The sequence below is a fragment of the Bufo bufo genome, chromosome 1 (genome assembly GCF_905171765.1).
Source record: "Bufo bufo chromosome 1, aBufBuf1.1, whole genome shotgun sequence".
NCBI lineage: Eukaryota > Metazoa > Chordata > Amphibia > Anura > Bufonidae > Bufo > Bufo bufo.
In genome coordinates this window covers 9,379,045-9,406,445 of record NC_053389.1, presented here as the reverse complement: position 1 = coordinate 9,406,445, position 27,401 = coordinate 9,379,045, and the positions used below count along the sequence as shown (strand labels likewise).

Genomic DNA, 27,401 nt, shown 5'->3' with positions numbered 1-27,401 from the left:
TATATAGTATACTGTCCTCTGTAGTATATATACAGTATACTGTCCTCTGTAGTATATATACAGTATACTGTCCTCTGTAGTGTATATACAGTATACTGTCCTCTGTAGTATATACAGCATACTGTCCTCTGTAGTATATATACAATATACTGTCCTCTGTAGTATATATACAGTATACTATCCTCTGTAGTATATATACAGTATACTATCCTCTGTAGTATATATATACAGTATACTATCCTCTGTAGTATATATACAGTATACTATCCTCTGTAGTATATATATATAGTATACTGTCCTCTGTAGTATATTTACAGTATACTGTCCTCTGTAGTATATATATAGTATACTATCCTCTGTAGTATATATATACAGTATACTGTCCTCTGTAGTATATATATATACAGTATACTGTCCTCTGTAGTATATATACAGTATACTGTCCTCTGTAGTATATATACAGTATACTGTCCTCTGTAGTATATATATAGTATACTGTCCTCTGTAGTATATATATACAGTATACTGTCCTCTGTAGTATATATATAGTATACTATCCTCTGTAGTATATTTACAGTATACTGTCCTCTGTAGTATATATACAGTATTCTGTCCTCTGTAGTATATATATAGTATACTGTCCTCTGTAGTATATATACAGTATACTGTCCTCTGTAGTATATATATAGTATACTATCCTCTGTAGTATATATACAGTATACTGTCCTCTGTAGTGTATATACAGTATACTGTCCTCTGTAGTATATATACAGTATACTGTCCTCTGTAGTATATATATATATACTGTCCTCTGTAGTATATATACAGTATACTGTCCTCTGTAGTATATATACAGTATACTGCCCTCTGTAGTGTATATACAGTATACTGTCCTCTGTAGTATATATACAGTATACTGTCCTCTGTAGTATATATACAGTATACTGTCCTCTGTAGTATATATATAGTATACTGTCCTCTGTAGTATATATATAGTATACTATCCTCTGTAGTATATTTACAGTATACTGTCCTCTGTAGTATATATACAGTATTCTGTCCTCTGTAGTATATATATAGTATACTGTCCTCTGTAGTATATATACAGTATACTGTCCTCTGTAGTATATATACAGTATACTGTACTCTGTAGTATATATACAGTATACTGTCCTCTGTAGTATATATATAGTATACTATCCTCTGTAGTATATATACAGTATACTGTACTCTGTAGTATATATACAGTATACTGTCCTCTGTAGTATATATACAGTATACTGTCCTCTGTAGTATATATACAGTATACTGTCCTCTGTAGTATATATACAGTATACTGTCCTCTGTAGTATATATACAGTATACTGTCCTCTGTAGTATATACACAGTATACTGTCCTCTGTAATATATATACAGTATACTGTCCTCTGTAGTATATATATAGTATACTATCCTCTGTAGTATATATACAGTATACTGTCCTCTGTAATATATATACAGTATACTGTCCTCTGTAGTATATATACAGTATACTGTCCTCTGTAATATATATACAATATACTGTCCTCTGTAGTATATATATAGTATACTATCCTCTGTAGTATATATACAGTATACTGTCCTCTGTAGTATATATACAGTATACTGTCCTCTGTAGTATATATACAGTATACTGTCCTCTGTAGTGTATATACAGTATACTGTCCTCTGTAGTATATACACAGTATACTGTCCTCTGTAATATATATACAGTATACTGTCCTCTGTAGTATATATATAGTATACTATCCTCTGTAGTATATACACAGTATACTGTCCTCTGTAATATATATACAGTATACTGTCCTCTGTAGTATATATATAGTATACTATCCTCTGTAGTATATATACAGTATACTGTCCTCTGTAGTATATATATACAGTATACTGTCCTCTGTAGTATATATATAGTATACTGTCCTCTGTAGTATATATATACAGTATACTGTCCTCTGTAGTGTATATATACAGTATACTATCCTCTGTAGTATATACACAGTATACTGTCCTCTGTAATATATATACAGTATACTGTCCTCTGTAGTGTATATACAGTATACAGTCCTCTGTAGTATATATACAGTATACTGTCCTCTGTAGTATATATACAGTATACTGTCCTCTGTAGTATATATACAGTATACTGTCCTCTGTAGTATATATACAGTATACTGTCCTCTGTAGTATATATACAGTATACTGTCCTCTGTAGTATATATATAGTATACTGTACTCTGTAGTATATATACAGTATACTGTCCTCTGTATTATATACAGTATACTATCCTCTGTAGTATATATACAGTATATTGTCCTCTGTAGTATATATACAGTATACTATCCTCTGTAGTATATACACAGTATACTGTCCTCTGTAATATATATACAGTATACTTTCCTCTGTAGTATATACACAGTATACTGTCCTCTGTAGTACATATACAGTATACTGTCCTCTGTAGTATATATACAGTATACTGTCCTCTGTAGTATATATACAGTATACTGTCCTCTGTAGTATATATACAGTATACTGTCCTCTGTAGTGTATATACAGTATACTGTCCTCTGTAGTATATATATACAGTACACTGTCCACTGTAGTATATATATACAGTATACTGTCCTCTGTAGTATATATACAGTATACTGTCCTCTGTAGTGTATATACAGTATACTGTCCTCTGTAGTATATATATACAGTATACTGTCCTCTGTAGTATATATACAGTATACTGTCCTCTGTAGTGTATATACAGTATACTGTCCTCTGTAGTGTATATACAGTATACTGTCCTCTGTAGTATATATAAAGTATACTGTCCTCTGTAGTATATATATAGTATACTATCCTCTGTAGTATATATACAGTATACTGTCCTCTGTAGTGTATATATACAGTGTACTGTCCTCTGTAGTATATACACAGTATACTGTCCTCTGTAGTGTATATACAGTATACTGTCCTCTGTAGTATATATATAGTATACTATCCTCTGTAGTATATATAAAGTATACTGTCCTCTGTAGTATATATATAGTATACTATCCTCTGTAGTATATATACAGTATACTGTACTCTGTAGTATATATGTCGCAGGGAAATGATGAAAATGGAGATTTGATCAAATCATGGAAGATGTTTAAAATATCATCTCTGTGGGGAGATTTCCTTAAAGAGTGTAAGTGATTTGGTTCAAATTCCTTAACTGTTTTAGTGAAAAGATTAAATAAAAGTAAGGAGTCCTTGGAAAAAAAGAAAGCAGTTGAAGGACCTTTGATTACCTCATAGACATGTGACCAGTAATGTGACCAGTAATATTGCTATGTTACTGGTCACATGGTGATGTTATCAAAGGTCCTTTATGCCGTAGCTCTCACAGTTCGCTGATAAAAGGCCCCAGCGACGCCCCTGATTCTAGGTATCTACTATTCTGGCAGGGGGAACACACAGCCAGGCAGATTTCGGTGGGGGGCCACTCCTGGCCATGGGTTCAGATATAGAAAAAAATCTAACTTTGACCGAAGTTGTATCTGAAGAACAGTTTAATGAAACTATCACGACGTTTTTGAACAAGCGGCATGATAAAGAAAATCCTTTGTGGACTCGCGAAAGGATAGAGGAAGCATCACAGTCATTGAGCAATTTAAATTAGCGACTCTACTTAAACTACATTGGACACATAAGCAGCACTATTATGGAAAAAAGTACGATGTTATGGAAGTAGGTACTAAAAAATCTTTGATTTTGAAGAGAAAGTCTGACTCCGATCCAAATATCGAAACAATATTATTTCATATTATTATTATATTATCAAAAATATTAAACTTTTCACTAAAACAGTTAAGGGATTTAATGATCAAATCACTATCTTTAGGGAACATCATCTTCCTGAGGGATTTGATCAAATCTCTATTTTCATCATTTCCCTGCGACACTGGATACTTTACTGTGCGAGTCTTCTACAAGATCAGGGGAATGGTGATCCAGTAAGTGATCTATAATCTAGTGATCCGTAATCTACAGGTTCAGCAAAGAGTCCACCTGGATTTATAGAAAAACATTTTTTATTTAGTAATTTCATTTATTGTTCCAATCAGGAAGATAAAAGGAAGAGAGAAATGCAATTACAGCGACATTTCAGAGATGACAGAGGGCCATGGCGATAGCGGTATAGATGTATATAACGTATACCGTAGACAGCGACTTTAGGGTGGGGTGTCTTGTCATTTGGGGAACTACAAGTCCCAGCATGCTCAGACGGCAGGAGTGCTGGGGCTTGTAGTCCTACAGCAGCTGTAGAGTCCAGGGGTCTTTATAGCCTTACACAGAAGCGTGGCGTCGCCCCCACTGCTCTAAAGACATCACTGGCTATCCAATATGGCGGCAGGGCTCGTAGTAATAATAATGTGTCCGGTTTAAGTAGCCATGCAGTTGCTGTTGCACACGAACCCTATAGTAATATACTGTCCCATATGTCAATTGTTCTGCACATACGTGTAACATACGTGTATAAATGAGTCTGAACTGTTATATAGATATACCTGGCTCTGCAAATACACAGCGGATAAACATGCATTGCCCTGCCTGTATGGGGGGGGGGGGGTACATCTCTGCAGTGCCTCCCTGCCCGGGAGGGGTCCACCTCAGCTCTCCATAGGAATGGCCTTTGTCTTTGATGAGTATTATGAGAGCAGCTTGAGCATGGCGATGACGGCGGCGATGGGAAGAAGCAGGCCGGGGAGCAGAGACGGCGCGTGGTTGGTGCAGTTAAACTTGGTGGTGAGGGTCTGCTCGAAGGGCAGGGTAGCCACGCTCTGCATGGCACACACGTTCTCCGTGACGCAGGTCTGGGAGATGTAGTGGACGTTGGTCTTTGCTGTTGGAAAGATGAAAAGTATTAGCGCCGCCGCTTGGTCTGTTATCCAAAAATCACCAGCAAATAGGAATTTTTGGCCCTGCTCTTTAACCCCTTTGTGACTAGTCTAGTTTTTAAAGGGGCCGGCCGCTTTCTGATGAACTTACAGAAATGGTGTAATCTGATGGATACAGGCATGTGAATTGTAAACATGCAAAAAGGTTTTATTGCTTAGCACCCCGCCCCCTCCACCGGACGGCAGGTCCCATGTGGCCTCCATGGCTCGCCAAGCACTTTTCTCACGTGACTGTCTCCCCCGCTGGTCATAGGCAGATCCAGGAGTTCATGCTGCGCGCGTCTGCGCATGAGCTGAGCCATGGTCAGCAGGAAGGTAGGGGGCTTCAGCCGGCGTACAGAATGACCCCTTTTACAATTTCACATGCCTGCATGCATCAGATTAGTGTCTGGCCCCTTCAATGACCTTGTGTTTTCTTTAGTTCCCATACAGATGCGATACGTGTGCAGTGCCGAGTACACTGCCTGTCAGCCATATACTGAAAGCAGCCTATTAGGCACTACCTTTTCCAGGACCTAATAGGCTTATGTCCAGGGCAGAGCTGGGGCCTATGATAGGCACCATGGAGGCCTACTGTCACCAGGGAAGAATGAGGATGCTAATTGGCTTACAGAAGGAGCTTGACCCCGCCGTAAAGCACTTCACAACGACTGCGGCATCTAAGGATTAACAGTGCGCAGAAGGCAGGCTGTCATCAGAAGCCGAGCACCCGCCGCAGCCAGCACGGGACACGCATGCAGGAGGTATTGTGTACTTACCGTCTTTGGCACCGTAGGTGGCACACTTGTTCTCTTGCCCAGTGCACTTGATTTTGATTGGGGTTTTGCACTTCTCACCCACTTCATTGCATGTAGAGCACTCAACGTCATTCTCACTGGTGGATTTTGGTACTAGCAAGGTATACAGGGAGACATATGTCATCAGTTACGTCAGAAGAACACTGAAGTGGAGATGTCCTCACAGGAACCTACTGAACCCACTATTTGGCCCCTAACAACACCATTAGGCTCCCACCGACACAACTATTTCCCCGACAGTCTACATTGTCTGCAGGGCCTGTCTGCTGTGTGTGTGAATGGATCACGTGGGGAGATGATTGCCTCCCGAAGGGAAGACATGGTGATGGCGGGTCTATAGGTTAACCCGAGGGCATAGCGGTAGGTGTGTACGGGGTCACAGCGGGTCCCTCTGGGGCCCATATGAGCAGACAAGTACTGATGCCACATCCTAGTTGGATCACTTTAAGGCCTCCTTCACATGAACGTGTGCTTCCCGTTGCCGTATTGCGGACCGCATTTGCGGATCCGCAATAGACGGGCGCCGTTCCGTGGCCATTCCGCATCACGGATGCGGACCCATTCACTTCAATGTGTCCACAAATCCGAAGATGCGGAATGGTGCGGGACAGAACCCTACGGGAGCACTACGGAGTGCTTCCGTGGGGTTTCGTCCCGTTCTTCCGTTCCACAAAAAGATGTCCTATCTTTTCGCAAAACGGCCGGATCGCGGACCCATTAAAGTGAATGGGTCCGCGATCCGGTGCGGCTGCCCCACGGACGGTGTTTAAGCATGCGGGCCGCAGCACGACCACGGGGCGCACACGTTCGTGTGCAGGAGGCCTAAGGCAGATTTTACATCAGGGCCCAGGAACCCATTAGAGGCCAGCTAGATTTTCCTTCTGTCAGTAGGATTTTGCACACAGATGCCACGAGACTTACCATCAAGGGTAGCTGTGGGGCACTTGTCTTTTTCGCAGCACCTGATTGTGGCGTACAGGTTGGTGGCGTTCAGGGACATGCTGTAATTCCCGTTGCACAAGTCTTTGTTTCCGCAGGATCTCACCACCATTTTCTTTACTCCTTTACCTTCTGAAATACAAATGTTATAATGAGCAGATCTGGGGAGGACTTACAGTATCTCACAAAGGTCAGTCCACCCCCCACATTTTTGTAAATATTTTATTCTATCTTTTCATTGGACAACACTGAAGATAAGACATTGTGATACAATGTAACGTAGTCCGTGTGCAGCTTGTATAACAGTGTAGGTTTAATGTGCCCTCAAAATAACTCAACACACAGACAATAATGTCTAAACCGTGAGGACACCCCTACGTGACAATGGCCAAATTGTACCCAGTGTCAGTATTCTGTGTGGCCACCATTATTTTCCAGCACGGCCTTAACTCTCTTAGGCATGGAGATCACTAGAGGTTTCACTGGAATCCTCTTCCTCCTCCATGACGACATCCCGGAGCTGCTGGATGTTAGAGACCTTGGGCTCCTCCACTTTCCGTTTGAAGATGTCCCACAGATGCTCAATAGGGTTTAAGTCTGGAGACATGCTTCACCTTTACCCTCGGTTTCTTTAGTACTGCAGTGGTCGTCTTGGAGGTTATCATGTTGGAATACTGCCCTGTGGCCCAGTTACTGAAGAGAGGGGATCACGCTCTGCTTCAGTATGTCACAGTGCATGGTGGCCTTCATGGTTCCATCAATGAACTGTAGCTCCCCACAGCCGGCAGCGGTCATGCAGCCCCAAACCATGGCTCCCCCACCACCATGCTTGACCGTAGGCAAGACACACTTGCGTTTGTGCTCCTCACTCGGTTGCCGCCACACACGCCTGACACCATCTGAACCATATCTTGGTCTCATCAGACCCCAGGACGTGCTTCCAGTAATCCATGTCCTTAGTCTGCTTATCTTCAGCAAACTGCGGGTTTTCTTGTGCATCATCTTTAGAAGAGTCCTCCTTCTGGGACGACAGCCATGCAGACCAATGTGATGTGCGGCGTATGGTCTGAGCGTTGACAGGCCGACCCCCCCACCCCTGTAACCTCTGCAGCATTCATACCTCTATTTAGAAAAGGCAACCTCTGGATATGACGCTGAGAACGTACGCTCAACTTCTTTGGTCAACCATGACGAGGACTATTCGGAGTGGAACCTGTCTTGTTAAACCGCGGTATAGTCTTGGCTACCGCTCTGCAGCTCTGTTTCAGGGTGTTGGCTATCTTCTCACAGCCTCGGCCATCTTTATGAACAGAGAGTTCTTTACCATGAGGAGCCATGATGAACCTCCAGTAACCAGTATGAGAGTGTGAGAGCGATGACACCAAATATAACACCCCTGCTCCCCATTCACACCTGAGACCTTGTCACACTATAGAGTCACATGACTGGAGGATAGCGGGGTAGAGGGAAGAGTGCCGGGAGGCTATCCCTGATCTGACACAAGGTTGGCAGGTTAGTGGGATGTCAGTCCAGGGACGGCACTGCTGCAGCCGGACACTTCCTCTGCCAGTCAGGGGGATGTCATCTCCAGTAAGCAGGGGACCAGGAGAGCAGGAAGACGGGTGCTGGTAGGGGGAGACTCCATTATTATGGGTACAGATAGGGCGATCTGTCACAAAGACCGGGATCGCCCAACGGTGAGTTGTCTTCCTGGCGCTAGAGTTCGACACATGGCGGATCGGGTTGACAGATTACTGGGAGGGGCTGGAGAAGACCCAGCGGTCAGGGTCCATATCGGAACCAATGACAAAGTTAGGAGTAGGTGGAGAGTCCTTAAAAATGATTTTAGGGATTTAGGTCACAAGCTCAGGGCAAGGACCTCAAAGATAGTGTTTTCCGAAATACTGCCGGTACCACGAGCCACACAAGAAAGGCAGCGGGAGATTAGGGAGGGGAACAAGTGGCTCCAGAACTGGTGCAGGAAGGGAGGGGTTTGGGTTCCTGGAGAACTGGGCCGACTTCTCTATCGGCTACAGGCTCTATCGTAGGGACGGGCTGCACCTCAATGGGGAAGGGGCAGAAGTGTTAGGGAGAAGATGGCTAGAAGGTTGGAGGAGGGTTTAAACTAGGGACTGGGGGGAGGGTAATTACGTTATAGGAGGGGAAGATAGTGCAGATAGAGACCGGGGGCAGGTAGTGGGACTGGGGGAGGAATGGAAGGAGGGACTAGAACAGTTCAGAAGGAAAATGGTGAAAAATATACATAAACCTCTCAAATGTATGTATACTAATGGCAGAAGCCTGACTAATAAAACTGGTGAACTGGAATTGGTGATGTGTGAGGAGGACTATGACATAGTGGGAATAACTGAGACATGGCTGGATGATAGCTATGACATAGTGGGAATAACTGAGACACGGCTGGATGATAGCTATGACAGTGGGAATAACTGAGACACGGCTGGATGATAGCTATGACAGTGGGAATAACTGAGACACGGCTGGATGATAGCTATGACAGTGGGAATAACTGAGACACGGCTGGATGATAGCTATGACAGTGGGAATAACTGAGACACGGCTGGATGATAGCTATGACAGTGGGAATAACTGAGACACGGCTGGATGATAGCTATGACAGTGGGAATAACTGAGACACGGCTGGATGATAGCTATGACAGTGGGAATAACTGAGACACGGCTGGATGATAGCTATGACAGTGGGAATAACTGAGACATGGCTGGATGATAGCTATGACAGTGGGAATAACTGAGACATGGCTGGATGATAGCTATGACAGTGAGAATTACTGAGACATGGCTGGATGATAGCTATGATAGTGGGAATAACTGAGACATGGCTGGATGATAGCTATGACAGTGGGAATAACTGAGACACGGCTGGGTGATAGCTATGACAGTGGGAATAACTGAGACATGGCTGGATGATAGCTATTACAGTGGGAATAACTGAGACACGGCTGGATGATAGCTATGACGGTGGGAATAACTGAGACACGCCTGGATGATAGCTATGACAGTGGGAATAACTGAGACATGGCTGGATGATAGCTATTACAGTGGGAATAACTGAGACATGGCTGGATGATAGCTATGATAGTGGGAATAACTGAGACATGGCTGGATGATAGCTATGACAGTGGGAATAACTGAGACATGGCTGGATGATAGCTATGACAGGGGGAATAACTGAGACATGGCTGGATGATAGCTATGACAGTGGGAATAACTGAGACATGGCTGGATGATAGCTATAACAGTGGGAATAACTGAGACACGGCTGGATGATAGCTATGACAGTGGGAATAACTGAGACACGGCTGGATGATAGCTATGACAGTGGGAATAACTGAGACATGGCTGGATGATAGCTATGACAGTGGGAATAACTGAGACATGGCTGATGATAGCTATGACAGTGGGAATAACTGAGACACAGCTGGAGGATAGCTATGACATTGGGAATAACTGAGACACGGCTGGATGATAGCTATGACAGTGGGAATAACTGAGACATGGCTGGATGATAGCTATGACAGTGGGAATAACTGAGAGACATGGCTGGATGATAGCTATGACAGTGGGAATAACTGAGAGACATGGCTGGATGATAGCTATGACAGTGGGAATAACTGAGACATGGCTGGATGATAGCTATGACAGTGGGAATAACTGAGACACGGCTGGATGATAGCTATAACAGTGGGAATAACTGAGACATGGCTGATGATAGCTATGACAGTGGGAATAACTGAGACATGGCTTATGATAGCTATGACAGTGGGAATAACTGAGACACGGCTGGATGATAGCTATGACAATGGGAATAACTGAGACATAGCTGGATGATAGCTATGACAGTGGGAATAACTGAGACATGGCTGGATGATAGCTATGACAGTGGGAATAACTGAGACACGGCTGGATGATAGCTATGACAGTGGGAATAACTGAGACATGGCTGGATGATAGCTATGACAGTGGGAATAACTGAGACATGGCTGGATGATAGCTATGACAGTGGGAATAACTGAGACACGGCTGGATGATAGCTATGACAGTGGGAATAACTGAGACATGGCTGGATGATAGCTATGACAATGGGAATAACTGAGACATGGCTGGATGATAGCTATGACAGTGGGAATAACTGAGACATGGCTGGATGATAGCTATGACAGTGGGAATAACTGAGACACGGCTGGATGATAGCTATGACAGTGGGAATAACTGAGACATGGCTGGATGATAGCTATGACAGTGGGAATAACTGAGACACGGCTGGATGATAGCTATGACAGTGGGAATAACTGAGACATGGCTGGATGATAGCTATGACAGTGGGAATAACTGAGACACGGCTGGATGATAGCTATGACAGTGGGAATAACTGAGACATGGCTGGATGATAGCTATGACAGTGGGAATAACTGAGACACAGCTGGATGATAGCTATGACAGTGGGAATAACTGAGACATGGCTGGATGATAGTTATGACAGTGGGAATAACTGAGACACGGCTGGATGATAGCTATGACAGTGGGAATAACTGAGACACGGCTGGATGATAGCTATGACAGTGGGAATAACTGAGACATGGCTGGATGATAGCTATGACAGTGGGAATAACTGAGACACGGCTGGATGATAGCTATGACAGTGGGAATAACTGAGACATGGCTGGATGATAGCTATGACAGTGGGGATAACTGAGACACGGCTGGATGATAGCTATGACAGTGGGAATAACTGAGACACGGCTGGATGATAGCTATGACAGTGGGAATAACTGAGACATGGCTGGATGATAGCTATGACAGTGGGAATAACTGAGACATGGCTGGATGATAGCTATGACAGTGGGAATAACTGAGACATGGCTGGATGATAGCTATGACAGTGGGGAATAACTGAGACATGGCTGGATGATAGCTATGACAGTGGGAATAACTGAGACACGGCTGGATGATAGCTATGACAGTGGGAATAACTGAGACATGGCTGGATGATAGCTATGACAGTGGGAATAACTGAGACACGGCTGGATGATAGCTATGACAGTGGGAATAACTGAGACACGGCTGGAGGATAGCTATGACAGTGGGAATAACTGAGACATGGCTGGATGATAGATATGACAGTGGGAATAACTGAGACATGGCTGGATGATAACTATGACAGTGGGAATAACTGAGACATGGCTGGATGATAGCTATGACTGGGCAGTTAATGTACAAGGTTACAGTCTGTTTAGAAAGGATCGTCAAAACCGGAGAGGGGGAGGGGTCTGCCTTTATGTAAAGTCCGGTCTAAAGCCCACAGTCCGAGAAGATATAAGTGAGGGACATGGACATGTGGAGTCTCTGTGGGGAGAGATACATGGAGGCAAAAACAATAATAAATTACTAATAGGAGTTTACTATAAACCACCTAATATACCAGAGTCCACAGAAAATCTACTACTAAACGAGATAGACGAGGCGGCAAATCATAATGAGGAGGTTATTATGGGGGAACTCCGCAGATATAGACTGGGAAACTGAGACCTGTACATCTCATAAAGGAAACAGGTTCTTGGCAATAACCAAAGACAATTACCTCTCCCATCTGGTTCAGGCCCCGACTAGAGGGACGGCCATACTGGACTTAGTACTAACCAGTAGACCTGACAGAACAACAGACGTGCAGGTCGGGGGACACCTGGGAAATAGTGACCAGAAAGTAATAACCTTCCAATTATCATTCAAAAGATTGTTTCTTCAGGGAGGAACAAAAATACCAAACTTCAAAAAAGCTAAATTTAGCTAAGAGAGGCCATAGGCCAAACTAACTGGGACAAAGTCCTCAAAAATAAAAATACAGCCACAGAATGGGATATTTTTAAAATCATCCTTAAATCTAATTGTGAGAGGTACATACCGTATGGGAATAAAAGGTTAAGGAACAAGAAAAAACCAATGTGGATAAATAGAACTGTAAAGAAAGCAATAAATGACAAAAAGAAAGCATTTAAATCACTAAAACAGGAGGGGAACGAGGAAGCACTGAAAAACTATAAGGAAAAAAATAGAATATGTAAAAAACAAATAAAAGCGGCCAAACTAGAGACTGAGAGATTAATTGCCAAAGAGAGCAAAACTAACCCTAAAATGTTTTTCAATTATAAAAATGATAAAAAGTATAAATATGTCGGTGTCGGCCCTCTACAGAGTAATGAGGGGGGAGTCGCAGAGAGCGACGAGCTATTAAAGCTATTAAATATTTTTTTCTCCACTGTATTCACTGAGGAAAATAAACTGAAATGCAGAATGTAAAAGTTAATTTCCCATTAAAAGTGTCCTGTCTGACCCAGGAAGAAGTACAGCGGCGTCTTAAAAAGATTAAAATAGACAAATCACCAGGACCAGATGGCATACACCCCCGTATCCTAAAGGAATTAAGTAATGTCATAGCCAGACCCTTATTTCTGATATTTAAGGACTCTGTACTGACAGGGAATGTCCCACAGGATTGGCGCATGGCAAATGTGGTGCCAATATTCAAAAAGGTTCAAAAACAGAGCCTGGAAACTATAGGCCGGTAAGTGTAACATCTGTTGTGGGTAAACTGTTTGAAGGTTTTCTGAGAGATGCTATATTAGAGCATCTCAACGGAAATAAGCAAATAACGCCATATCAGCATGGCTTCGTGAGGGATCGGTCATGTCAAACTAATTTAATTAGTTTCTATGAGGAGGTAAGTTCTAGACTTGACAGCGGCAAATCAATGGATGTCGTATATCTGGACTTCTCCAAAGCATTTGACACTGTACCACATAAAAGGTTAGTATATAAAATGAGAATGCTCGGACTGGGAGAAAACGTCTGTATGTGGGTAAGTAACTGGCTGAGGGATAGAAAACAGAGGGGGGTTATTAACGGTACACACTCAGATTGGGTCACTGTCACTAGTGGGGTACCTCAGGGGTCAGTACTGGAGGGGTCACTGTCACTAGTGGGGTACCACAGGGGTCAGTACTGGAGGGGTCACTGTCACTAGTGGGGTACCTCAGGGGTCAGTACTGGAGGGGTCACTGTCACTAGTGGGGTACCTCAGGGGTCAGTACTGGAGGGGTCACTAGTGGGGTACCTCAGGGGTCAGTACTGGAGGGGTCACTGTCACTAGTGGAGTACCTCAGGGGTCAGTACTGGAGGGGTCACTGTCACTAGTGGGGTACCTCAGGGGTCAGTACTGGAGGGGTCACTGTCACTAGTGGGGTACCTCAGGGGTCAGTACTGGAGGGGTCACTGTCACTAGTGGGGTACCTCAGGGGTCAGTACTGGAGGGGTCACTGTCACTAGTGGGGTACCTCAGGGGTCAGTATTGGGCCCTATTCTCTTCAATATATTTATTAATGATCTTGTAGAAGGCTTGCATAGTAAAGTATCAATTTTCGCAGATGACACTAAACTGTGTAAAGTAATTAACACTGAAGAGGACAGTATACTGTATATATACTACAGAGGACAGTATACTGTATATATACACTACAGAGGACAGTATACTGTATATATATACTACAGAGGACAGTATACTGTATATATACTACAGAGGACAGTATACTGTATATATACTACAGAGGACAGTATACCAAATATATATATACTACAGAGGACAGTATACTGTATATATACTACAGAGGACAGTATACTGTATATATACACTACAGAGGACAGTATACTGTATATATACACTACAGAGGACAGTATACTGTATATATACTACAGAGGACAGTATACTGTATATATACTACAGAGGACAGTATACTGTATATATATACTACAGAAGACAGTATACTGTATATATATACTACAGAGGACATTATACTGTATATATACTTTAGAGGACAGTATACTGTATATATATACTACAGAGGACAGTATACTGTATATATACTACAGAGGACAGTATACTGTATATATATATATATACTACAGAGGACAGTATAATGTATATATACTACAGAGGACAGTATACTGTATATATATACTACAGAGGACAGTATACTGTATATACACTACAGAGGACAGTATACTGTATATATATACTACAGAGGACAGTATACTGTATATATATACTACAGAGGACAGTATACTGTATATATACTACAGAGGACAGTATACTGTATATATATACTACAGAGGACAGTACACTGTATATATACTACAGAGGACAGTATACTGTATATATATACTACAGAGGACAGTACACTGTATATATACTACAGAGGACAGTATACTGTATATATATACTACAGAGGACAGTATACTGTATATATACTGCAGAGGACAGTATACTGTATATATACTACAGAGGACAGTATACTGTATATATACTACAGAGGACAGTATACTGTATATATACTACAGAGGACAGTATACTGTATATATATACTACAGAGGACAGTACACTGTATATATACTACAGAGGACAGTATACTGTATATATATACTACAGAGGACAGTACACTGTATATATACTACAGAGGACAGTATACTGTATATATATACTACAGAGGACAGTATACTGTATATATATATATATATATATATATATATATGTTGGTAAGGCTGAGGTTCAGCCTGCATTTGTGGGAGGGGCTTGAGCCTATTTAAACCCCCACTTACCTCATCACAGTGGGCGTTCCGGTTCTTGGTTATTCACTGGCTAGTGTTCGTGTGTTTCCTGGTACCTACGGTCGCCTCTTGCAGAGTTCGTGTCTCCTGGTGGTAAGTAGGGGGGGGGGGGCTCTTTCGCAGGGCAAGGACTGCGGCGGTCTGGCACCCTCCCTCCGCCTCATGCTGCCGGTGCGTTCCAGCGTGGAGCGCACGGGCTTCCGGGTCCCCTCCTCCTCCACTCGTCTCCCTGTGTTCCTGGCGGTATGGCGTCAGGTAGCGCACCCGGCAGCCGGTCGGCTCGTCATGCTGGAGACGGGGGGGGGGGGGGGGTGTTTTTCCCTGGTCTGGCCGGCTCACCTTGTTCCCGGCACGGCGCAGGAAGGCGTGCGTTCCAGGGTGGAACGCACGCACTTCCTGGTTCCGGTCCCCGCCCGCTCCACTTGCTTTCTGGCGGCAGCAGGGACAAATCAGCGCCTGCCAGCGGATACCCGTTCTTCGGGGAGGGGGGGGGGTTGGGTTCCTGGGCAAGGCTGCACCCCGGGTGCGGCATGGAAGCCGGTGCACATAGGCGTGCGTTCCAGCCTCTTCCGGCGCTTCTGTGACGTCACCCGCCCCCTGCCGGTCTCCCTGGCTGCAATGTCAGCTTGCGTTCCACGCTGGGCGCGGGCTCACGGGCAGCCAGGCCAGACGGGGAGGGTGGGAAGAAAGGAGGGGATAGTAAAGGAATAATTCACATAAATGAAATAAGCATTGGTATCAGTGTGTGCAGTAAACCCGCCACATGGTCTATATAAAAAAAAAAAAAAAGGGATAAGTACGTTGGTAAACCCGCCATATAGTCCGCAAAAAAAAATAAAAAAATTGTAATAAATAATTGAATAAAAAAAATAAAAAAAAAGGTATATGTGAGTATTTACAGCACAAACCCGCCATATAGTCGGATCATCAACCCGAAAAAAATAAAAAATAAAAATATATAATATAAATATATATGTATTTGCGGCACAAACCCGCCATATAGTCGACACCGACTAACCCCCTTTTAATAATAAAAAAAAATAAAAAATTATTTAATTTTCACGGTTGGACAAGGATAGGTGTCCCACGTAGGACCGATCTGGCCCCACCTCGGGCACCTGGTTACGGCCAGGGTGTCTGATCTTCCTGGTTTCGCCCAGGCCACCGGGTTTTGTCTTGTTGCCAAGTCGTTGTCGGCCGGTCACAGTCAGGTGTCCGGTCGCGGTTGGTGGCACCTCCTTCTTCCCTGGTACGCCCGGGGCTCGGTTCACTCCTGGTACGCCCAGGTCTTCATGTTTTTTCTTGTCTATCACACGGGTTCACGCACCTGTCCTTCGGCTTTCAAGTCTTCCAAGGGGCCGTCCTCGGCTTCTCCCCGGGTCATTCTTGCTTTCCGTAACTCCTAGGTTATGGCTTACCACTGCCCTTCGCGGGCCGCTGCTACGCGCAGCCTCTATTTCATGGCTACGCGCCTTCTCTCCTGTCAAACCGCCTGGTACGCTCAGGCGGCTCTCTTTTCGGTCAGGTGTTCGATCCGATGCGCTCGGATGGTCACTTGGCCTTAGGGTGAGCCCCAGCCTGGCCAGTTCGCCTGGTTCCGCAGGTTGGTGGGCACCCGTGTCCTCTGCACTTTCAAATGTTTTTTTTTGCCTGTGCTTTATTTACAGAAGTTTGTTCCCAGTTCTCCGTTCCTTTCGGTCCTGTTCAGGTAAGTTCGCACTGGCACCACCTCGGTCCCAGTCAAGTCATAACCACGCGTTAATTGTCTTCGTCTGTTCGGTTAGGCCAGGTTCGACTGAGCCGTCTCGTGAATTCCGTTACCGGTACGTGTCTCTCTGTCGTGCACCAGTCCAAATTCCAGTACATCATCACCCTCGTTTTTTTCCTTTTATTTTGTTATGCCTTGTATTTTTGTTTAGCTGCTCTGCCATGTCTCGAGCCTCGGACATGGAGGACGGCCTTTCCATCTCCGGCTCAATCGTGTCAAGCCAAGCGGGTCCCTCATCCCTTCGGAGTTGGACCATTCCAAAACTGTTGGCCGAGTTGAACCGAAGAGGCATTCCACATCCGGCCACCGCAAGAAAGGCTGAGCTATACAAACTGCTCATGACCAGCCCCAGCACCACAACAGTGCAGCCAGAGGCGTCGGCCATCCATTTGTCCCTGGTGCAGCTACAGGCGACCCTGAATTCCTTGGTGGACTCGGTGGCGGATGTGCGGGCAAGGGTTTCGGAGCTCGAATCCCGGCCACCCGTTGTACCCCCGGCTCCCGTTCCGCTGATGACTCCCTCTACATCAGGCTGGCTGGCTACAGGTACGCCAAGACCCATTCCACATGTGTCCCCCTCTCACTTCATTCCTGATAACCTTAAGAGAGACATCCTGGCAGGGAAAGATGTCAATCTGGCATCAATCCTCATTGCCGCTCAAGATGTTCCCGAGAACCGGGTCATCAACTGTGGCGATGTGTCGGTGGTCCTTCGGGCCAAGGATTCGCGGCTCAACCGCAAGTTGTCCATTCCGGAATTTGTCCTGGCCTTCAGCCTCTTCAGGGACATCGTCTGCACCGCACAGCCGGAGAGAAGAGAGGAGCTTGACAGCTATTTGTACCTGGTCACTGACCTAGGGCACAAGTATGGAGGGTCGGCCTTCTATGACTACCACCGTTCCTTTGCAGCTAAGGCGGCGGCAGCTCTGGCCCAGTTCCAGTATGTCACCAGCTGGTCCTTGATTGACACCGAGCTCTTCTGCCGTCACTTCGCTGGCCTCAGGGCTCCCAACTGTGCGACGTGTCAGTCGATTTTCCACTCCTCAGAGTGGTGCCCCAATACCGCGCACCCGCCTCAGGACAGGGCCATCCCGGGGACCTCCGGGTCATTTCCATCCAACCCCTCCACAGACAAGCTCGGCAGACCTATTGTCTACCTGGGGAAGAGCCAGGTCTGTAATAACTTTAATTCAGGGGGGTGCTCATATGCCAGCTGCAGGTCACTCCACGTCTGCTCCCTGTGCTTCAGGGCCCACCCACGGTCCGCCTGCCCAAAGAAATCTTCCAAAGGTTCCTGACTAGCGGACATCAACGTGGACCTCTTGGCGGCACTCCTTCACAATCACCACGATCAAGACTTCGTGGCGTTCCTGTTGGCAGGCTTCCGCCAGGGGTTCCACACAGGGCTCATCACCCTGCCGCAGGTGCCCTGGCAGGGCAGGAATCTGCTGTCCGCCACCCTGGACCCTCCAGCAACTAGCGAGTTGCTCCAGTCGGAAGTTTCCAAGGGGTTCCTCATAGGCCCGTTCCCACGCATCCCGTTCTCCTCATGGCGCATTAACCCCATCGGCTTAGTGGCAAAAAAGAACACTAATAAAAAAAGATTAATTTATGATCTGTCCGCCCCTCATGTGTCCGGTATTCCAAGCCTTAATTCTCTGATTCCCTCAGAGGAATTTTCCATGCGTTATTCCTCGGTGGACGACGCCATCCAGGCCATCCTGTCACATGGTAGGGGCGCTTGGCTGGCAAAGGTTGACATTGCGGATGCATTTAAACTCCTGCCCATCCTGCCGCAGTTATGGCAATTCTACGGCATTGAGTGGGCCGGCCAGTATTTTTTCGCCAACAGGCTCACGTTTGGATCCAAGAGTAGCCCGTGGTTATTCGACCAGCTGGCCAAGGCGCTGCATTGGATCCTGATCCATCACGGGGGCCTCCGGTCGGTCATCCACTACCTCAACGATTTTCTGGTTGTCGAGGATCCACAGGGCGGGTCCAGCATACTCACCATCCTCCTCGGATTGTTCGCCAGTCTGGCTGTTCCGATCGCGGAGTCAAAGACTGAGGGTCCTGCCACGAGGGTCTCATTCTTGGGCATCGTCCTGGATTCGGTTCTGTTGCAAGCCAGCCTACCGGAGGAGAAACTCACTCAGTGTCGGGAGGTCATTTCCCATGCGGCAGCCACGGGATGCCTCACTAGAGTCGAGTTGCAGTCTCTTCTGGGGCGGCTCAACTTTGCCTCCAGGATTATGCCCCAGGGAAGAACCTTTGTGTCAAGGCTGATCCAGCTTCTTCCCTCAGCACTCGAACAGGACAGCATCATCCATTTGGACGGCCAGGCCATGGCAGACCTGGCCATGTGGGAGTTGTTCCTGTCCCGATGGAACGGCGTCTCCTTTTTCGTGTCACCTTGGTCTTCCTCCTGCCCGACCATTTTTTCAGACGCAGCTGCATCTTGCGGCTACGCTGCCATTTGGGGTTCCCAGTGGCTAGCGGATCGTTGGCCCAGTACCATCTTAGAGGAGGCTGAATCCATCCGCACCTCCTCTCTGTTGGAATTATACCCCATCGTGGCAGCTGCTCAGGCATGGGGCCACCTCTGGGCTAACTTGCCGGTGATGTTTGTGACAGATAACCAGGCCTTGGTCGACATCTTGGCCAAGGGCAGGGCCAAGTCCCCCAAGATCATGGCGCTGTTGCGCCAGCTGGTTTGGCTGGCCCTGTCACATAACTTCCATGTGCATTGTAGCCACATCCCGGGGGAGAGGAATGTAGCAGCCGACGCACTGTCTAGGTTTAATTTTGAACTATTCTTCCAGGTCATGCCGGAGGCCGAGCCACGCAGATATCTCACCCCGCCTTTCAGTTCCCTGTCAATGGACTAGGCTTGCTCGTCTCGTCAGCAAGGGACCTGGCGCAGCAGTCCCTTGCCCCAAACACGGCCAGGAACTACCTTTCAGGCCTGAAAACCTTCCAGGAGTTTTCACGTCTGCACCCGCAGGCGGGCCTGGCGGACATTCCTTACATCATGGCCTTCATCGCCCATTGCCACCACCAGTTACACCTCTCCTACAACACCATTAAGTTGTACCTAGCAGGCGTCCAACACCACACCATGCTCCGCAACCCAGGGGGCGGATCCATTTTTTCTGCGCATGCAGTCAAGGCCACCTTACGAGGGGTCCAGAAGGGTGGGTCCAATCCCTCGTCCCGCAGGCAGGGCGTCACGGGAGAGATGTTCCGGAAATTATCTTCAGCCCTGGATGGTGCTCCTTTTGGGCCCTTTTCCAGCTTAATCATCAAAGCTGCCATGTACTTAGCTTTTTACGGCTTCCTTAGGCCAGGCGAGTTCACGTGCAGCACGGCGGGACGGTGCAGCCTGCACCGAGAGCAGCTGGTGAGGGTGGTTGACCATTACGCGCTGAAGATAATTATCTCCAAAACCAGTCAAACAGGCCCCCCGGTGGAGGTCCAGTTTTTTCCCACTAGTAATGAATGGTGCCCGTTACAGGTATTTGACCAGCTCATCCTCGCCCTCCGGGATGCGCCACCTCACAGCCCTCTGCTACCCCATCTGAAGGGAGCTCTCACCACGGCGCAATTCATCAGCCACATCCGCACGGTAGCTGCTGGCTTAGGGTTGGACTCAGGAGCAATATCCGGTCATTCCTTCCGCATTGGGGCAGCCTCCGCGGCTTCCCGGCAGGGGGTCCCCGCCCACGTCATCCGAAAGATGGGGAGATTGCGTTCGTCTTGCTTCACCAGATACATACCTAACCCGCAGGTGGAGATTTCGCAGGCATTTCGGTCTTTGGTGTTATAAGGTAATAAAGTCTTACACCTTAACTATTTTGTTGTCATTTTGCCCCCTTTTAGGCTACTCTCATACCCGGCTCCAGGCACACCTCAGCCGGTTAGGTTCCAGGCAGGCACGCTGCCCAAGTTTCGTATTTAGCCTTGACCACAAGTTGGTAAGGCTGAGGTTCAGCCTGCATTTGTGGGAGGGGCTTGAGCCTATTTAAACCCCCACTTACCTCATCACAGTGGGCGTTCCGGTTCTTGGTCCCACCCACCCATTCCCTTCATTTCAAGGGTCCTCCTTAGGGTAGCCCCCTTTTAGGCTACTCTCATACCCGGCTCCAGGCACACCTCAGCCGGTTAGGTTCCAGGCAGGCACGCTGCCCAAGTTTCGTATTTAGCCTTGACCACAAATATATATATATATAAAAAAAACAGATAGTGCAGCAGCACAGTCAGATGCGATGTACCGGGTGCAAAGTCCCCACAGAGGTCGGCTCTTCCTCCACGAAATATATCAAACGAATGATGAGGCAGCACTTCCAGTATAGGGTGAACGGGTGAGGACCCCAAACTTTATTCAAGCGACGTTTCGGCCTGCTCAATGAGGCCTTTCTCAAGCTTGAGAAAGGCCTCATTGAGCAGGCCGAAACGTCGCTTGAATAAAGTTTGGGGTCCTCACCCGTTCACCCTATACTGGAAGTGCTGCCTCATCATTCGTTTGATATATTTATACTACAGAGGACAGTATACTGTATATATATACTACAGAGGACAGTATACTGTATATACACTACAGAGGATAGTATACTATATATATATACTACAGAGGACAGTATACTGTATATATACTACAGAGGACAGTATACTGTATATATACTACAGAGGACAGTATACTGTATATATACTACAGAGGATAGTATACTGTATATATATATACTACAGAGGATAGTATACTGTGTATATATATATACTACAGAGGACAGTATACTTTATATATACTACAGAGGACAATATACTGTATATATACTACAGAGGACAGTATACTGTATATATATTACAGAGGACAGTATACTGTATATATATACTACAGAGGACAGTATACTGTATATATATACTACAGAGGACAGTATAATGTATATATACTACAGAGGACAGTATACTGTATATATATATACTACAGAGGACAGTATACTGTATATATACTACAGAGGACAGTATACTGTATATATATACTACAGAGGACAGTATACTGTATATATACTACAGAGGACAGTATACTGTATATATACTACAGAGGACAGTATACTGTATATATACTACAGAGGATAGTATACTGTATATATATATACTACAGAGGATAGTATACTGTGTATATATATACTACAGAGGACAGTATACTTTATATATACTACAGAGGACAATATACTGTATATATACTACAGAGGACAGTATACTGTATATATATTACAGAGGACAGTATACTGTATATATATACTACAGAGGACAGTATACTGTGTATATATATATATTACAGAGGACAGTATACTGTATATATATACTACAGAGGATGGTATACTGTATATATACTACAGAGGACAGTATACTGTATATATACTACAGAGGATAGTATACTGTATATATATATACTACAGAGGATAGTATACTGTGTATATATATATATACTACAGAGGACAGTATACTTTATATATACTACAGAGGACAATATACTGTATATATACTACAGAGGACAGTATACTGTATATATATTACAGAGGACAGTATACTGTATATATATTACAGAGGACAGTATACTGTATATATATACTACAGAGGACAGTATAATGTATATATACTATAGAGGACAGTATACTGTATATATATATAAACGGAAAATGCAAATGTGATCGCACACTACATCCAGCATATATATATATACTACAGAGGACAGTATACTGTATATATACTACAGAGGACAGTATACTGTATATATATACTACAGAGGACAGTATACTGTATATATACTACAGAGGACAGTATACTGTATATATACTACAGAGGACAGTATACTGTATATATACTACAGAGGATAGTATACTGTATATATATATACTACAGAGGATAGTATACTGTGTATATATATACTACAGAGGACAGTATACTTTATATATACTACAGAGGACAATATACTGTATATATACTACAGAGGACAGTATACTGTATATATATTACAGAGGACAGTATACTGTATATATATACTACAGAGGACAGTATACAGTATACTGTATATACACTACAGAGGACAGTATACTGTATATATATATATATATATATATATACTACAGAGGACAGTATAATGTATATATACTACAGAGGACAGTATACTGTATATATACTACAGAGGACAGTATACTGTATATATACTACAGAGGACAGTATACTGTATATATACTACAGAGGACAGTATACGGTGTATATATATATATACTACAGAGGACAGTATACTGTATATATACTACAGAGGAGGTGGTGATGGTGAGTACAATAAAGGAATTCAGGAGGGGCCTGGATGTATTTCTGGAGCGTAATAATATTACAGGCTATGGCTACTAGAGAGGGGTCGTTGATCCAGGGAGTTATTCTGATGCCTGATTGGAGTCGGGAAGGAATTTTTTTCCCCCTTAGGCCTCTTTCACACGGGCGTTGCGGGAAAATGTGCGGGTGCGTTACGGGAACACCCGCGATTTTTCCGAACGAGTTCAAAACATTGTAATGCGTTTTGCACTCGCGTGAGAAAAATCGTGCGTGTTTGGTACCCAAACCCGAACTTCTTCACAGAAGTTCGGGCTTGGGATCGGTGTTCTGTGGATTGTATTATTTCCCCTTATAGCATAGTTATAAGGGAAAATAATAGCATTCTGAATACAGAATGCATAGTAAAATAGCGCTGGAGGGGTTAAAAAAATAAATAAAAATAATTTAACCTCACCTTAGTCCACTTGATCGCGATGCCCGGCTTCTCCTTCTGTCTCCTTTACTAAACAGGACTTGTGGTGAGCATTCATTACAGGTCAAGGACCTGTGGTGACGTCACACCGGTCATCACATGATCCATCACCATGGTAAAAGATTATGTGATCATCGCGATCAAGTGGACTAAGGTGAGATAAATTATTATTATTATTTTTTAACCCCTCCAGCGCTATATTACTATGCATTCTGTATTCAGAATGCTATTATTTTCCCTTATAACCACGTTATAAGGGAAAATAATAATGATCGGGTCCCCATCCCGATCGTCTCCTAGCAACCGTGCGTGAAAATCGCACCGCATCTGCACTTGCTTGCGGATGCTTGCGATTTTCGCGCAGCCCCATTCACTTCTATGGGGCCTGCGTTGCGTGAAAAACGCAGAATATTGAGCATGCTGCGATTTTCACGCAACGCACAAGTGATGCGTAAAAATCACTGCTCATGTGAACAGCCCCATAAAAATGAATGGGTCGGTATTCAGTGCGGGTGCAGTGCGTTCAACTCACGCATCGCATCCGCGCGGAAAACTCGCCCGTGTGAAATGGGCCTTAATTGGGGAAAATTGGCTTCTACCTCACAGTTTTTTTTTTGCCTTCCTCTGGATCAACTTGCAGGATAACAGGTCGAACCGGATGGACAAATGTCTTTTTTCAGCCTTATGTACTATGTTACTATGTTACACCGGGGAGGGAAAATTGCTAAATGGCCTCAATTTGGCCATTTTCACTTAGGGGTATACACACTTTTGTTGCCAGCGGTTTAGATATTGATGACTGTGTGTTGAGTTATTTTGAGGGCACACCAAACTTACACTGTTATACAAGCCGTACTCTGACTACTTTACACTGTTATACAAGCTGTACTCTGACTACTTTACACTGTTATACAAGCTGTACACTGACTACTTTACACTGTTATACAAGCTGTACACTGACTACTTTACACTGTAATACAAGCTGTACACTGACTACTTTACACTGTTATACAAGCTGTACACTGACTACTTTACACTGTTATACAAGCCGTACACTGACTACTTTACACTGTTATACAAGCTGTACACTGACTACTTTACACTGTTATACAAGCTGTACTCTGACTACTTTACACTGTTATACAAGCTGTACACTGACTACTTTACACTGTTATACGAGCTGTACACTGACTACTTTACACTGTTATACAAGCTGTACACTGACTACTTTACACTGTTATACAAGCTGTACACTGACTACTTTACACTGTTATACAATCTGTACACTGACTACTTTACACTGTTATACAAGCTGTACACTGACTACTTTACACTGTTATACAAGCTGTACACTGACTACTTTACACTGTTATACAAGCCGTACACTGACTACTTTACACTGTTATACAAGCTGTACTCTGACTACTTTACACTGTTATACAAGCTGTACTCTGACTACTTTACACTGTTATACAAGCAGTACACTGACTACTTTACACTGTTATACAAGCTGTACTCTGACTACTTTACACTGTTATACAAGCTGTACACTGACTACTTTACACTGTTATACGAGCTGTACACTGACTACTTTACACTGTTATACAAGCTGTACACTGACTACTTTACACTGTTATACAAGCTGTACACTGACTACTTTACACTGTTATACAAGCTGTACTCTGACTACTTTACACTGTTATACAAGCTGTACACTGACTACTTTACACTGTTATACAAGCTGTACACTGACTACTTTACACTGTTATACAAGCTGTACACAGACTACTTTACACTGGTATACGAGCCGTACTCTGACTACTTTACACTGTTATACAAGCTGTACACTGACTACTTTACACTGTTATACAAGCTGTACTCTGACTACTTTACACTGTTATACAAGCAGTACTCTGACTACTTTACACTGTTATACAAGCTGTACACTGACTACTTTACACTGTTATACAAGCTGTACACTGATTACTTTACACTGTTATACAAGCTGTACACTGACTACTTTACATTGTTATACAAGCTGTACTCTGACTACTTTACACTGTTATACAAGCCGTACACTGACTACTTTACACTGTTATACAAGCTGTACACTGATTACTTTACACTGTTATACGAGCCGTACACTGACTACTTTACACTGTTATACAAGCTGTACTCTGACTACTTTACACTGTTATACAAGCTGTACACTGACTACTTTACACTGTTATACAAGCTGTACACTGACTACTTTACACTGTTATACAAGCTGTACACTGACTACTTTACACTGTTATACGAGCTGTACACTGACTACTTTACACTGTTATACAAGCTGTACACTGACTACTTTACACTGTTATACAAGCTGTACACTGATTACTTTACACTGTTATACAAGCTGTACACTGACTACTTTACATTGTTATACAATCTGTACACTGATTACTTTACACTGTTATACGAGCTGTACACTGACTACTTTACACTGTTATACAAGCTGTACACTGACTACTTTACACTGTTATACAAGCTGTACACTGACTACTTTACACTGTTATACAAGCTGTACACTGACTACTTTACACTGTTATACAAGCTGTACACTGACTACTTTACACTGTTATACGAGCCGTACACTGACTACTTTACACTGTTATACGAGCCGTACACTGACTACTTTACACTGTTATACAAGCTGTACTCTGACTACTTTACACTGTTATACAAGCTGTACACTGACTACTTTACACTGTTATACAAGCCGTACTCTGACTACTTTACACTGTTATACGAGCTGTACACTGACTACTTTACACTGTTATACAAGCCGTACACTGACTACTTTACACTGTTATACAAGCTGTACTCTGACTACTTTACACTGTTATACAAGCTGTACACTGACTACTTTACACTGTTATACGAGCCGTACACGGACTACTTTACACTGTTATACAAGCCGTACTCTGACTACTTTACACTGTTATACGAGCTGTACTCTGACTACTTTACACTGTTATACAAGCTGTACACGGACTACTTTACACTGTTATACAAGCCGTACTCTGACTACTTTACACTGTTATACAAGCTGTACACTGACTACTTTACACTGTTATACGAGCCGTACACGGACTACTTTACACTGTTATACAAGCCGTACTCTGACTACTTTACACTGTTATACGAGCCGTACACTGACTACTTTACACTGTTATACGAGCCGTACACTGACTACTTTACACTGTTATACGAGCCGTACACTGACTACTTTACACTGTTATACAAGCCGTACTCTGACTACTTTACACTGTTATACGAGCCGTACACTGACTACTTTACACTGTTATACAAGCCGTACTCTGACTACTTTACACTGTTATACGAGCTGTACTCTGACTACTTTACACTGTTA

The 27,401-nt window shown here is 44.2% G+C and overlaps 1 protein-coding gene across 1 annotated transcript in view; it reads right to left on the bottom strand.

Moving 5' to 3' along the window:
* Window positions 1-4,095: 4,095 nt before the first annotated feature.
* The window catches only part of LOC120991317 (urokinase plasminogen activator surface receptor-like), a 50,231-nt gene continuing 26,925 nt past the window's right edge, over window positions 4,096-27,401 (bottom strand). Inside the window, exons 3-5 of the mRNA XM_040420157.1 lie at window positions 6,693-6,842; window positions 5,733-5,864; window positions 4,096-4,919 (exon numbers count right to left, since the gene is read on the bottom strand). Of these exons, the coding sequence (XP_040276091.1) occupies window positions 4,726-4,919; window positions 5,733-5,864; window positions 6,693-6,842 (476 nt within the window). The 3' untranslated portion in view covers window positions 4,096-4,725. The remainder of the gene's footprint in view (window positions 4,920-5,732; window positions 5,865-6,692; window positions 6,843-27,401) is intronic.